Genomic DNA, 14,911 nt, shown 5'->3' with positions numbered 1-14,911 from the left:
AACACAAAAGATATCAATTTCTAGGGTTGATGCCGAATTCATTTATTAGACCCATTCAAATGATGAGATGTATTTTTTAACTAATTAAGTAATTAATTGTAACTGCGATTGTCTTCTTAATTGACTTTTATTAAATTATGTTTTTTTTGTAATAGCAGACCCAAATCACAAACAGCTATGTAAAGAGTTGAAATAAAACTAGAAAAACAAAACTTTGTGCTATTATGAATTGTAATAGATTTTGTTACATTTTAATAATATGAGCAAGTAAGTAAATGACAGGTTCTTCAAAAGATTTTGCGTTTAGATGGAATGGATAAGAAGCAAAAATTAACCTAGCTATGTCCTATTATAAATTAATAGTTCTTTCTAATCTAAATTAAAAACATAAATATTCTCTCACAACCTCTGTGGTGGTCACGCATCTAACCTAACCATGACTCCAAAATAAAACAGAAAATTACTATTTCTTTTTTTCCTCTCGATAAAAATTTAATCTTTACCATTTACTCAAACTGGCCAGCGAGAACCGGCACCGAAATTCTGAATTCCGAACGTTGAAAACAAAAGTAAGTTCGCACCGCGGTGACACGCACGCGCGAATCAGGGCGAAACGGTGCGCGCGCGTCTCTCGCCGCATAATAAATAACCTGCCAGCTGTCAGATGAGTTTACTGTTAATACTTATAGTATTAATAATACCATTAGAATCTCTTAACAAAACTAAAACAAAAACCTATAGAATCTGAGTTTCTGATTACCCTGTAAACTGAGTTTGTGTTGAAAACAATGAGTTTTTAGTTTTCATGCAATCAATAAGTAGAGTTTTCTACATCACGAGGGGAAAGCGTAGATTTATTGAAATAGGTACTATTGTACTTTGACAAGATTTTTGGATTCTTTTGGCTACAAGATGACTACACACGGTGTTACTTGTGTCTACTGGCATTACTGGCTTATTAAGTTTTCAATTTCCATGGACATACTTTTAGCGTTAAATTATTTCATGTTAAAGCTTTTTACTTGTATGATATTCTAATTAGTGATCTAGGCTTTTATTCTTTCTAAGCTTTGCACTACTTTCCTCCTTGCTTGTTTTTTATTTTTAGACATCTATTCAATTATTTTGTTATTTGTTACATGTAGGATAAAAATGTAAGAAATATCTACTCTTGCTAGAGCAGTATTCCATACGCTCTACATACAATAACTTATTTTTGTTTAGTAGGTATTTAAATAAAATAGCACATAGGTCTTCAAACCGTGACAAGGATGCAAGACGTTTGCGCACCCGTCTGGTGTTTGCCATCATATTTATTGTCTCTGAAATTATTTTAAACAGAGTGTGTCTAGAACAACAGTCGGCATTGTGAGTGAACACTTGTGTAATGATACTAATGATATCACAATACTTATTATTATGCGCGGTAAAACCCGCAAGGACGACTCCGTTGCCGTGCAAGTACTTACTTAGTAATGTGCAACGGATAACGGAGTTTTAATATAGAATTTTATGTATTTAGAAGTTAAGCTTCATTGCAAGTCTCTTTTGGTGGGCAGAGGTAGAGCCGTTCACTTGTAATTGGATCAGAGTGATAATCGAAAAAGGTGTTTTTATTAAGGTACGATTTCAGCATACCGCTGAAAATATTTTAACATTTAGAATCCGAGTAAATATATCCTTATCATAGATAAGAAGTAACTTTCTGTGAGTGAGTAGGGTGAAATTACTAGGGCACGAACAGAAGCCAGTTTTCAGTTACCCTGAAACTTCTTATTCCTTAGATATTTATAAAATTTCCTTGTAAATAACTTTTAAATAACCAGCATTTCAACTAATAGTATTTCCTATCTATGCATTTATACAACTTATAAACTCATAGCAAACTAAATGATAGAATTTGAATTTTATCTTCGCACATCTCAATGGGTTTATTTCGGCAGCTAATTCGGCTACATTACGTAGACAATTACTACACACGTCCAGTTCGCAACGCCCAGTCCCAGCAATTATTGTGTTACCAATCAAATTACAGGTTTCTATGACTCTATGTGAACTGAAACGATGCAAACATTAGCTTTATTGCTGTAATTTAATCAAACAACTTTATGAAATGTGTGCTTGGGAGGTTTTGATTCAAAGTGTGATAAACATGCACTAGAAGATGTACTAATTATTAAATTATTATCATGGTGGAGAGCATATCGAAGCATACATTTGTTGCTACATAAAACCTATTGAAACCACATTTACCATAATGTTTAGTTTGATCTATGCCTTCTAAAACCACGAATTCGACGTTGGACAATCGAGTAGAGCCAATTTTGATGAATTCCTTTCCAAATGTTTCGAATACGAATCGCACTCTATACAATACTTGCAAACTTACATTCGTTAGCTATGGTTAAAGGTAAACTTCGATTCGGTAATTGGATACTGTTCAAAAGTAGACAACGTATGAATTCAAAGATCACGATCTCGGAATTAATAATAANAACGCTCTTAATTGACTTTTTATTAAATTATGTTTTTTTTGTAATTGTGTGCTTAATAGCAGACCCAAATCACAAAAAGCTATGTAAAGAATTGAAATAAAACTATGTAATTAGAATCACAAAACTTTGTGCTATTATGAATTGTAATAGATTTTGTTACATTTTAGTAATATGAAGAACAAGTAGGTAAATGACAGGTTCTTCAAAGGATTTTACGTTTAGATGAAATGCATAAGAAGCAAACATTAACCTAGCTATGTCCTATTTTAATAAATTAATACCTAGTTCTAATCTAAATTAAAAACATAAATATTCTCTCATAACCTCTATGGTGGTCCCGCATCTAACCATGGCTCTAAAATAAAAAAGAAAATTCTTTTTTTTTTCTCGATAATAGTTGAATCTTTTCCATTTACTCAAACTGGCCAGTGAGAACCGGCACCGAAATTCCGAATTCCGAACGTTGAAAACATAATTAACTTTTTAAAAAAATAAAACCGACTTCAAATAAGTGAACACAAAAAAAAAATTAAAAATATTGCGTATAAAAAAGTTCATCCCCAATTTTCCACCCTTGGGGGTGAAATATTTTCTTCAAATTCGCATGAAACCACCCTTTTGATAATACCTATTCAACAAAAAAATAATCGTTCAAATTGATTTATAATCGGCGGAGATATTGCTTATAAAAAAGTTCATCCCCAATTTTCCACCCTCGGGGGTTGTTTTTTCTATTATTAAATTTAAATGGGACCACCTTTGAGGTATTNGGAGATATTGCTTATAAAAAAGTTCATCCCCAATTTTCCACCCTCGGGGGTTGTTTTTTCTATTATTAAATTTAAATGGGACCACCTTTGAGGTATTACCTATACGCCGAAAAAAGATTTGTTCAAATCGGTTCATAATTGGCGGAGTTATCGCGTAACAAACATAGAAAAAAAAAAAAAAAAACATACGGGTCGAATTGAGAACCTCCTCCTTTTTTGAAGTCGGTTGAAAAGTAAGTTCGCACCGCGGTGACACGCACGCGCGAATCAGGGCGAAACGGTGCGCGCGCGTCTCTCGCCGCATAATAAATAACCTGCCTGCTGTCAGATGAGTACTTACTGTTAATACTTATTAGTATTAATCCCATTCTTCTTGCACTGGCCCATTTATTGTCGTTATTGTTGTGGGACGTGTAAAAGTGCTTTTTTTAAGCCTATTTACAGAAATAAATGAGTTTTATTAGAATCTCTAAACAAAATAAAACAAACATTTTACAAAAACTGAATTTCTGATGTCCCTGTAAACTCCATGCAATCAATAAGTAGAGTTTTCTAGGTACATTAGGAGGGAAAAACGTAGAGTTGCCGAAAAACTTTTGTAATTTTTCAAGATTTTTGGATTCTTTTGGCTACAAAATGACGGTACACGCGGTGTTACTTGTGCCTACTGGCATTACTGGCTTATTAAGTTTTCAATTTCGATGGACATACTTTTATCTTTAAATTATTTCATGTTAAAGCTTTTTACTTGTATGAAATTCTAATTAGTGATCTAAGCGTTTAATCTTTCTAAACTTTGCACTGCGTTCCTCCTTGCTTGCTATGTATTTTAAGACATTTATATTCATTAATTTGTTTGTTACATGTAGGATAAAAATGTAAGAAATGTCTACTCTTGCTAGAGCAGTATTCCATACGCTCTACATACAATAATTTATTTAATTTTTTATTTAGTAGGTATTTAAATAAAATAGCACATAGGTCTTCAAACCGTGACAAGGATGCGATACGTTTGCGCACCCGTCTGGTGTTTGCCATCATATTTATTGTCTCTGAAATTATATTAAACAGAGTGTGTCTAGAACAAACAGTCGGCATTGTGAGTGAACACTTGTGTAATGATACTAATGATATCACAATACTTATTATTATGCGCGGTAAAACCCGCAAGGACGACTCCGTTGCCGTGCAAGTACTTACTTAGTAATGTGCAACGGATAACGGAGTTTTAATATAGAATTTTATGTATTTAAAAGTTAAGCTTCATTGCAAGTCTCTTTTGGTGGGCAGATTTAGAGCCGTTCACTTGTAATTGGATCAGAGTGGTAATCGAAAAAAGTGTTTTTATTAAGGTACGATTTCAGCATACCGCTGAAAACATTTGAACATTTAGAATCCGAGTAAATATATCCTTATCATAGATAAGAAGAAGTAACTTTCTGTGAGTGAGTAGGGTGAAATTACTAGGGCACGAACAGAAGCCAGTTTTCAGTTACCCTGAAACTTCTTATTCCTTAGATATTTATAAAATTTCCTTGTAAATAACTTTTAAATAACCAGCATTTCAACTAATAGTATTTCCTATCTATGCATTTATACAACTTATAAACTCATAGCAAACTAAATGATAGAATTTGAATTTTATCTTTATCTTCGCATATCTCAATGGGTTTATTTCGTTAACTAATTCGGGTACATTACGTAGACAATTACTACACACGTCCAGTTCGCAACGCCCAGTCCCAGCAATTATTGTGTTACCAATCAAATTACAGGCTTCTATGACTCTATGTGAACTGAAACGATGCAAACACTTTAGCTTGATTGCTGTAATTTAATCAAATAACTTTATGAAACGTGTGCTTGGAAGGTTTTGATTCAAAGTGTGATAAACATGCACTAGAAGATGTACTAATTATTAAATTATTATCATGGTGGAGAGCATATCGAAGCATACATTTTTTGCTACATAAAACCTATTGAAACCACATTTACCATAATGTTTAGTTTGATCTATGCCTTCTAAAACCACGAATTCGACGTTGGACAATCGAGTAGAGCCAATTTTGATGAATTCCTTTCCAAATGTTTCGAATACGAATCGCACTCTATACAATACTTGCAAACTTACATTCGTTAGCTATGGTTAAAGGTATAATATAATAGTATAATATAAACTTCGATTCGGTAATTGGATACTGTTCAAAAGTAGACAACGTATGAATTCAAAGATCACGATCTCGGAATTGATTGTTACATTGACTTATGGCGATTTGTAGATTCATCACCACGGAAATTTAATTTGTTGTTGCTATTGTCATACCCATTGACATGCAAAAGCGAGAGGTCAATTAAAGCCATGTTACTTATTCATATTCTAGGAGTCTGTAATCATTTTCCTCGTATGACTTTACTAGAGCGCCAGTTTGTCATCGGGTTAGTCATATTCGAAATCATTAGAAGCCTAGTTAAGATGTACATTGAACCTACTAGTGATTGATGAGTCAAATCGGATGCTGTCAACCTGCAGTTACATTAACGACCAAAGGTTTTTCGTGAAAAAAAATAATAGGTATTTTTACTAAGTATGTTTACGTTGTTTCAAGTTGACTATGGTTAATAATTTAAACCATTTCTTTAATGATCTTTAGAATAATTATGCATATTAACAAAACTCATCCTTTACATTTTAACATTTATAAAAGTATATCAAACAAATCAAAATGTCTGAAAAAGTGAAGCTATAACTTTCTTGCTTCATTGATTTTCTTAAAAACAAAAGCAAGTAGTGCAATGTCAAATACTGGACAGTTAAATTATGAAACACATGACATACCTACCTACATCGTTACAGAATACAGTTTTATGGCCAGTAAACAAATGAACGTCGTATCAATGCCCCAATAAATCGCCTCTGATGGGAACGAGGTTTAGCGGAGAGCAATTAAAATATTCGATTTATTCGTACGCTTTTCCATTTATTTGTTCGAGTCCGATCGGCGCGGTTGTTAATCGAGTTGGAATATTCATGTTTTAAAATAAAACGTTGAAAAAGTTTTCCTTGGATGGTTAAATTGCGAGTTGCGACCCAAATTAGTATTTCGAAGTGTGCCAACAGCTCCCTTGCTATGTATAGGTTACTTATTTTTGCTACGTTATACCAGTTATACAAACAACTACGTTATACATCTAGTTTAAAAAAAATCAATTTGTATTCCATTTTCCTAATCTCTTACGTGCAGTGGAAATTCTCAAACATCATATTTTTATCATTGAACTACATACCTACCTACCTACATACCTACTATGTTACGAATGTACTTTTAATAGTGATGACAGAATAAAATAATCACATAATAATTTTTAATAATACACATAAAATATAAATTCAATATAATTAAAGTCCAAATTACAGTTTTACAAACATGACCAAAGTACAATTGCGAAGAAAAGTCGCCGCCCAAACTGGTCCGGACTCTGGAATAATCGCAAAACCAGAAATAGCGTAACCGCCGTATGACGTCACGCAAGATGGCGCTCGTGTGGAGTTAGGTAAAGTGCACTGACCTCGCCAATGTTAATGTCAGCTGCTGAGCCATTGACGACTATTTACGAGCTGGGCGTGCGAGGCTCCTTAACTGCTAAGTAAGCTGTTGAACGCGTTTACGTGAAATGAACGAAATGTTTATTAACTGTTTCGGGACATGAGTGATGTTGTTTAGTTTACAAGTCATCAGTTCTGTTCTTAATTTAGCTGGATCTATTGGTTTCCAGCTTGCTCTACTCGAGAGGAACGTTGGGGTTTCAATTCTTGAATTATATTTGTAGTAGGTACCTAGGCAGTGAAGCAAACCATATCCATAAATTATTTCAGATCATCTGATTAGCTTAAGGGAGCCAAAACATGTATGAAAGTAAAACATTAGCATAATATTAAATCAATTGTTAATGGAATCAATGAATCATAAAAAACTCGGTCAAGACGAGTAGGTAAACCGAGGTTCAACAGATTTTTTCAGTCTTCGCTTTGTCAGAACATCTTATGAGGTTGCTCATACTTAGAGAAAGAAAGAAAGAAAGAAAGAAAGAAAGAAAGTAAGAAAGAAAAAAAACATTTAGATATTGCTTTTCCATTATCTTTTTAACGGCACAAGCCTCTCTTTTTCACTCTTACTATTTACCTTGTCCACTTACCTTGAAGCATAAGCTAGATTATAATTTAAGCCCCAGACTTTTTAGTCGTGAAAACTGAAGGACTCGAGATTGTATCTTGTATCTTCGGGCTAAGCCGAGCGCATTGTTCGCCGAGAGCGCAGTCAAGCGCACTTTATTATATTCGCCACGTTCGTAACAATGCACTAGAGCGGTACACTGCAGCGCAAAAGTGTTATAGTCGCTGTGAAAAATTGAGCATTTCCAGCAAAAGCTGGAATATTCTGTCTTATTCGGTGCTGGTGCGGGTTTGCTTTTTATTAGAGAAAGCAGCTGCGATTTTATATTTTCTTCGAGAAATAAGAAAAAGGTTTCTACCTAACAGAAGCAGGAGAGCAGATACATTTTTGGTTTAACATTCCTATTTTATAATCAACATCTTTATAAAAAAAAATAACCGGGTTGCATGGGATACTGACGTCCATAGTGTCACTTATGTATAATTAAATCAATCTCTATCGAATGAAAGCGGCAACCGTCTCCCTTTACTTACATCCGATATCTGTACTTACTTGTTAAATCTTCAAAGTACCTACTCAGTTTCAGTCCATGATTTCAAAACGTTTGGTGTTCGTTGTATTTTTTATGCATATGTATAGGCTGTGTTAGCCCAGCTTTCGTTCTCATAAGTCCGCGTCCAAAGGGAAGTCGTTAACTGCTCGGATCAGTTACGCGGCGCCCGCGCACTACATCTCGCCATTGTGCCGCTCACTCTCCGAACTTCGCGTGATCCGTCAGGGCTACTGATTTATCGGACGGAGATATCACCTATTGTTGGGGTGGCACTTAGAACGGCCAGAATATTTGGCATGCTTGCTTAGAGAGCATATGGCTATTATCTAGCTGGACTGTTCAATTGGTCTCAGGCACGATGAAAAAACGAAGACAAAATGTGCAAATAGCCAGTATAAAAATTGTTAGATAATTAGAGTTACGCAATGAGAAGATATCCCCAAAAGTGTAATAATTACAGTTTTTTTATAAGCCTTGTTACAAGTATTACCTAAGTCTTTGTAATAATCTATTAATTTTCTCAGCATTGCGAAACAATTTTGCTAATTATTTGATTAAATTACTCAAAGATTCTATTTCTTCTTTCCAGGATTCGAGATGAGGTGTCTGTGATCCAAGCCAGGCGTGAACGGCGCCACCATGACCTCCGAGCGAGCCATCCCTCACCTCCGGGACATCTTCGGGCTCAACCAGCAGTACGAGACCAAGAGCTTCGACGACAATGACGACAAAACGAAGAAGTCGAAGAAGAAAAAGGACGACTACCGCTCGTACGCCAACGGCGACGTGAAAACGCTCGAACGACACCTCAGCATGAAGAAGACTATTCGGAAAAAGATCATGCGTGACCTTCAGCAGGCGTTCGTGGAAGACCCTAACGAGTTTAAGGTGGAGAACACGAGCCCGGAAAAGCTGAAGGCAGAGCTGAGTGCCGAAGCTGTGAAGATCGAGAAAAACGTGCGGAAGAACGACCCCACGTTCCTGGACATGTTGAGGGGGGAGACGAGGGGCGAGGAGGCGCGCGAGGAGCAGCCCCCCGCCGAGAAGACCAGCTTCTGGCGGCGTCTGACCATGAAGAACAAAAACAAGAGATAAACCAACTGAAGCCGGGCACGCACGTTACTCCCCCACATCCCCTGAATGTTGGATTCACGTGTTCTATGTCAATTGTATATGAATATTTAAAATGTCTATTGTACTGAATAACTACAGTTTATTGTGAGCTACACTTTGACTGATTGTAATGTAGCTGATAGATATAATTCCAAGCGGATTTGCTTTGTAAAGTGCTCCCACATGAAAGCAGGATACCAACGGACTCTACATTAAATTGTTGTCTTCATATTTGTCTATCAAAAACTAAACATCATTAACTACCTACCTACTTATTAATCAAGTCAAGATAAGACATTTAAAACCGGAACAGCTCAGTTAAATTATAGTTTTTATTTTGCATTGTAAATGTTTGGAAGGTGCTTGTAACAATTTTTTTGTTTGATCGAACAATGCCGTTTCTTGTTCAGTGTTTTTATTCCTCAATTTATGAAAAGCTTAGGTACCTAACCATAGCTGGGCATTAACTCGTTAATCCGTTAATCGTTAATTAACGAAGTTAACATTTCTATTAACGGATTAACTTTTAAGTTAACTTTAAAAAATGTTAACGGACTCGTTAACTTCCGTTAAATTATCCTAAGTCCGTTAATCGTTAATCCAGTACCTACTATTTACCAAAAACATACAGCAGACACGCTGCAAAACGCGTTCTGACAAGTACGTTCGGGCTTCCAGAACCCAAAACAACAGTTTTTGTAATCAGATTACCAACGCAACGATATAAAAATGCATTTTATTTATTTATTTACAACTGATTTTAAGACCAGTTTTCTTCAACCGATTGAGCTGAGTATACAGTTTATGTAAGTAGGTAGGTACGATGACAATCCAATGTTATGGTACCATTGAGCTGGTCTGATGATGGAGTCAGGAGGTGGCCATAGAAACTCCTAAATAAAACGGCGGAATCGCATCAAATTTGGGTTCGCTGGATTTGTCAATTTGAGCACTTTAGTACTAGATGATGTCCACTTGTCCAGGGTTCTGATGATGGAGTCAAGAGGTGGCCATAGGAATTCCTAAACGAAACGGTATAAACTTATCGAGTTTGGGTTTGTTGGATTTGTCTTTTCGAGCACTTTGGTGCTAAATTGTATTGTAATTGTACCAATGGCAAGGCTCTGAGATTGAGATACATCTAAAGTGTATAATAAAATTATAAAAAAAAGCTTTTATTCTGAAATGCAGTTGTACTAAAACGAAAAAAAAATAATTGTACCTACTTATGCAAGGTTCAAATAAGTTCGAAAGCCTGTAGCGCAAACATAAAAGAGGAATAAATTCCATGCGCGATACAAGATTTCGAAATCATTTGAACTTTGCATACAATATTTTTTTTCGTTTTATTATCCNATCCAGACACGCTTCTCGATTCTGCGATACGATTGGTCAAAACAGCTGACGTACGCTGTTGAACGACCAATCGTATCGCAGAATCGAGAAGCGTGTCTGGATTGGTGACGTTAAATATTACCGTAATCGGGGCTCTGGTCTACTTACATTGCTAGAGGGGATTGCCTGTCAGTTCCACTCCTGTTATTTCTGCTCTCTGTTATTATCACGTGTTAACGGATTAACGATTAACGTTAACTTGCGTTAAATCATCCGAAATGTAACGTTTTAACGTTTAACGAAGTTAAGTTTTTTAGTAACGGTTTAACGATTAACGAAGTTAACTATTTGATTAACGGTGCCCAGCTATGTACCTAACATTACCGAGTCTAGTATACTTACCTACTGAAAAATACGCCTGAAGACTTCGCTAAATTATTTCGCTAACTTTAGCCTTCCTGAAGTTAACAAAATTAACATTATATAACCTACATGGCCGGAGTTATCCTATCTAAAATTACAAAAATACAAATATTAAGCATTTTGAAAGATGATACTTCATTCTACTTCTCCCTNTTCTCCCCATTTACCAGGACATTATTAAAATCTTTCATGTGGCAGTCTTTACTCAATGCGAGCTGAAATACTATATTTAAATATAAGGTTAGCTAGTGATTCAATTTCTTGCTATAAATTTTATTATTACTAGTTGTAAGTCCGATGTGGGGGGGTAACGTGGTAACAATCGGCCATTGTTACTTAGACATAATAAATATCTCGATATAAATTGTGATTTACCGTTAAGTTGTGTAATTAAGATAGTTTAAGTCTTAGGTTAGGGCTAAAATACGGCAACTGTGTAAGGTAGGCGCAAGGCAATTCATTGTTGTGACAATTTATTACAATTCAATATACATAATTTTACACATTTAGCATTTGTTTATTTTACACAGTCCTTAGTTAGTTAAAATTTTGACGCAAAAAGTAATAAATAATAAATAACAATAGATAACAATTAATTTTAATAGATGACAATGATACTTAAAGAAAAATTGGTGAAAATATGAAAATGATAAGTACAGCAAACAGACAATAAAGAGTATCAACCTAATAAATAACCACATAAAAATCTTCAAAGAATTCCCACTCTAGTTCTGCCTTTATGTAGAGGTTTTTTCATATTTTTAGACATTGAATTAATAAAAGTCATATTATTAAGGTTCTGTAGTTATTATATTTTGGACAAAAGAGTAGTTATTATTTTTTGGACAAAAGAGTCCGTGACCGTAAGTAGAGCAAAGGCTATTTTTGCAAGAGGCGCCATCTATTGACCTATTCTATTACTTTTTTGTAGATATAATTTTGATGCTCTATCCCCAGAGTCGAAACCATTAACAATTTTCGGAAATGGGTAGTTCAATTTATAAAAATCAGACAACTTTAATAGATATTCCAATAGTAATCTACATAATGTTGCCAAACGAATGTTAACATAAGCCCGATCTTATGCACTCGCGGCAGAAAATGGAACTATTTGACAGTATGATGACATGAAGTGGCGGCCTCTACATTTCCTACCATATACATACCAACTAAGTACATTCCAAGAAGATACCAAGATAATTGGATAGAGGGCGCTGAATATACAAATCGATACCTTAATTTCGAACTCCTCCTATGATCTTCTGATTAATTTCGTTGCGGGTCAGGACAGTTTAACTTTCCCCCGGGACAAACTTGACCTTCATTGGTTGGGTTTTGTGGCGGTCAAGCTGTAGATCCTGGCTACACAGGAGTTGCAGTGGTGGAAACGAGAGGTGGGAATAGTCCCGTAAATCGATACGATTTTGTACGTGTAATAGATATAATTTTTATTAGCAAGTAATGAGATGTTTTCTGTTTCTTCTGGTATTTATTTCAGTACTTAATACTTAACTTACCCTTTCAGCAGTTGCTAAGTTGGTGTCATAACTTCTACTAACGCCATCTGTGCAAATCAAATTAAAATTTGCACAGGGTTTTAAAAGCGGGTCTGATTCTGCGTTACGCATTTTCTTAATGGCGGGGAAAAAATAAAAATAATTTTAATTAATATAAAAATCCTAAGTAGTCCATTAATTCATTTTTCCTTATTTAGAGCCATGTCCGTTTCGACTGCCTGGTCATTGTCATTTCCGAGAGGTTTTCTGAAGCTAAGTACCCGTAGATTTTTGAAAGTTGAAAAATAACGCTTGAGACAACGCTAAAAAAAACATGGTTTGCACAAAACATTTTTCCACTCAAAAAAAATGATTTCAGTGATAGGTCAGGTTTCCATTTAGGTTTTCCAAGTTAGGTTAGGTTATCCGAGTTAGGTTAAGTTTTCCGAGTTAGGTTAGGTTAGGTTTCATTTTAGGTTTTCAGTTAAGGTTTTCAGAATTAGGTAGGGTTAGGTTTTTTTTTAGCTTCCAGCAGGTTTGGTTTTCAATTAGGTTTTCAGAGTTATGTTAGGTTTTCAAGGTTAGGTTATGTTTTCCAAGTTAGGATAGGTTTTCCAAGATAGGTTAGGTTTTCCAAGTTAGGTTAGGTTTTCTAAGATAGGTTAGGTTTTCCAAGTTAGGTTAGGTTTTCCAAGTTAGGTTAGGTTTTCCAAGTTGTTAGGTTAAATTTTCAGAGGGTAGGTTTTCCGAGATAGGTTAGGTTAGGTTTACATTTAGGTTTTCAGTTATTTAAGGTTTTCAGGTTAGGTTAGGTTAGGATAGGTTAGGTTAGGTTTTCAGTTTTTTTTCAGCTTCCATTTTAGCAGGTTTGGTTTTCAATTAGGTTTTCATAGTTATGTTAGGTTTTCAAGGTTAGGTTAGGTTTTCCAACTTAGATTAGGTTTTCCAAGTTAGGCTAGGTTTTCCAAGTTAGTTAGGTTTGGTTTTCTAAGATAGGTTAGGTTTTCCAAGTTAGGTTAAGTTTTCCAAGTTAGATTAGGTTTGGTTTTCAATTAGGTTTTCAGTTAGGTTAGGTTTTAAAAAAAAAAAAAAAAGGTTTTCAAAGTTAAAAAGAAAAAAAAAAGTTTTTAAAGTTAGGTTTTCAAAGTTGGTTCAGGTTTCCAATTTTCGATGAGATTCCAATTTAGATTAGGTTTGACGAGTTAGGTTAGGTTTTCCAAGTTAGGTTAAGTTTCCAGCTAGGTTTTCAAAATTAGGTTAAGTTTTCCGAGTTAGGTTAGGTTAGGTTTCCATAATAGGTTTTGAGAGTTATGTTAGGTTTTCATAATTAGGTTAGATTTTTCAAGTCAGTTTGGGTTTTCAAAGTTACGTTGGTTTCCAGTTAAGTTTTCAGAGTTTAGGTTAGGTTTACCAAGTAAGGTTAGGTTTTCAAAGTAAGGTTTGGTTCCAGTTAGGTTTTCCAATGTTCGATGAGATTCCAATTTAGATTAGGTTTGACGAGTTAGGTTAGGTTTTCAAAGTTAGTTTAGATTTTCAAAGTAAGGGTAGGTTTTCCGAGTTAGGTTTGGTTTTCAATTAGGTTTTCAAAAATGCTAGGTTTTAAATTAAGTTAGGTTTCCAAGTTAGTGTAGGTTTTCAGTTAGGTTAGGTTTTCAAAGTTGGTCCAGGTTTTCAATGTTAGATGAGGTTTCAATTTAGATTTTCAGAGTTATTGTAGGTTTTTAGAGTTAGGTTAGGATAAGGTTTGGCGAGTTAGGTTAGGTTTTTAAAGTTAGGTTAAGTATCGAGGTAGGTTTTCAGAGTTATTCTAGGTTTTCAGTTAGGTTAGGTTTTCAAAGTTACTTTAGGTTTTCAAAGTAGGTTTTAGTTTTCAATGTTAGATAATAAGGTTTCATTACAGGTTTTCAGAGATATTTTAGGTTTTCAATGTTAGGTCAGGTTTCCAGTTAGGATAGATTGTCAGTGTAGGTTTAGATTTTCAGGGATGTGTCAGGTTTTCAGTTAGGGTTTAGTTTAGGGTTAGGTTTTACTTTAGTTATATTTTTAGAAAATGAGTTTTTCATAGAGTTCCGAACATCACGTTTTTGTCAATTTATTTTTTATAGTTTTGATCAATGTGATAAGTTTTTTGGGAAATTTGAATTTTTTTTTACCGTTACCCTTATCCTAGAATGATTAGTTAAGTTTTTCAAAAAGTTAGGATAGCTTTTTAGAGTTGAGCTTTAAGTATACGCATTAGGCAGGATTTACCTTGACCGGTGCGAGTCAGCTCGAGTCGCGTCCGTTCGGCTAAAAATGCGGTGGAATGCATGTACCATAGGTCATCAATCATCATTTTAAATTTACAAATACGCAGTTAACTTACTGAATTTTCTGAATCCTATAGAAAAAACTTACTTACTTTTTTATAACTGCATTTAAAAAGACTACATAACTATATACTTAACTTTTAGAAAAACTTAGGTACAGACCTAAGCTTGTGGTGTTCATTGCCATCTATTCTTCGACGTCGTATCAGAGATTAGAAAAAAAGTGGTTCTACTACAAGCCAGTT

The 14,911-nt window shown here is 34.8% G+C and overlaps 1 protein-coding gene and 1 long non-coding RNA gene across 2 annotated transcripts in view; one reads left to right on the top strand and one right to left on the bottom strand.

The window, feature by feature from the left end:
• Window positions 1–9,396, top strand: part of LOC114354269 (uncharacterized) — a 77,293-nt gene extending 67,897 nt beyond the window's left edge. The window contains exon 3 of the mRNA XM_028306559.1: window positions 8,580–9,396. Coding sequence (XP_028162360.1) covers window positions 8,630–9,085 — 456 coding nt within the window. The 5' untranslated portion in view covers window positions 8,580–8,629 and the 3' untranslated portion in view covers window positions 9,086–9,396. The remainder of the gene's footprint in view (window positions 1–8,579) is intronic.
• Window positions 9,347–11,402, bottom strand: LOC114354270 (uncharacterized). Its single transcript, XR_003656012.1, has 2 exons — window positions 10,813–11,402; window positions 9,347–9,549 (listed from the first exon to the last, which is right to left on the bottom strand). It is a non-coding gene; the product is annotated as an uncharacterized LOC114354270 (long non-coding RNA).
• Between the last annotated feature and the right edge of the window lie 3,509 nt (window positions 11,403–14,911).

Source organism: Ostrinia furnacalis, unplaced genomic scaffold (assembly GCF_004193835.3).
Source record: "Ostrinia furnacalis isolate ACB-3 unplaced genomic scaffold, ASM419383v2 OfSCF2036, whole genome shotgun sequence".
Taxonomy (NCBI): Eukaryota; Metazoa; Arthropoda; class Insecta; order Lepidoptera; family Crambidae; genus Ostrinia; species Ostrinia furnacalis.
This window is presented reverse-complemented; position numbering and strand designations above follow the sequence as displayed.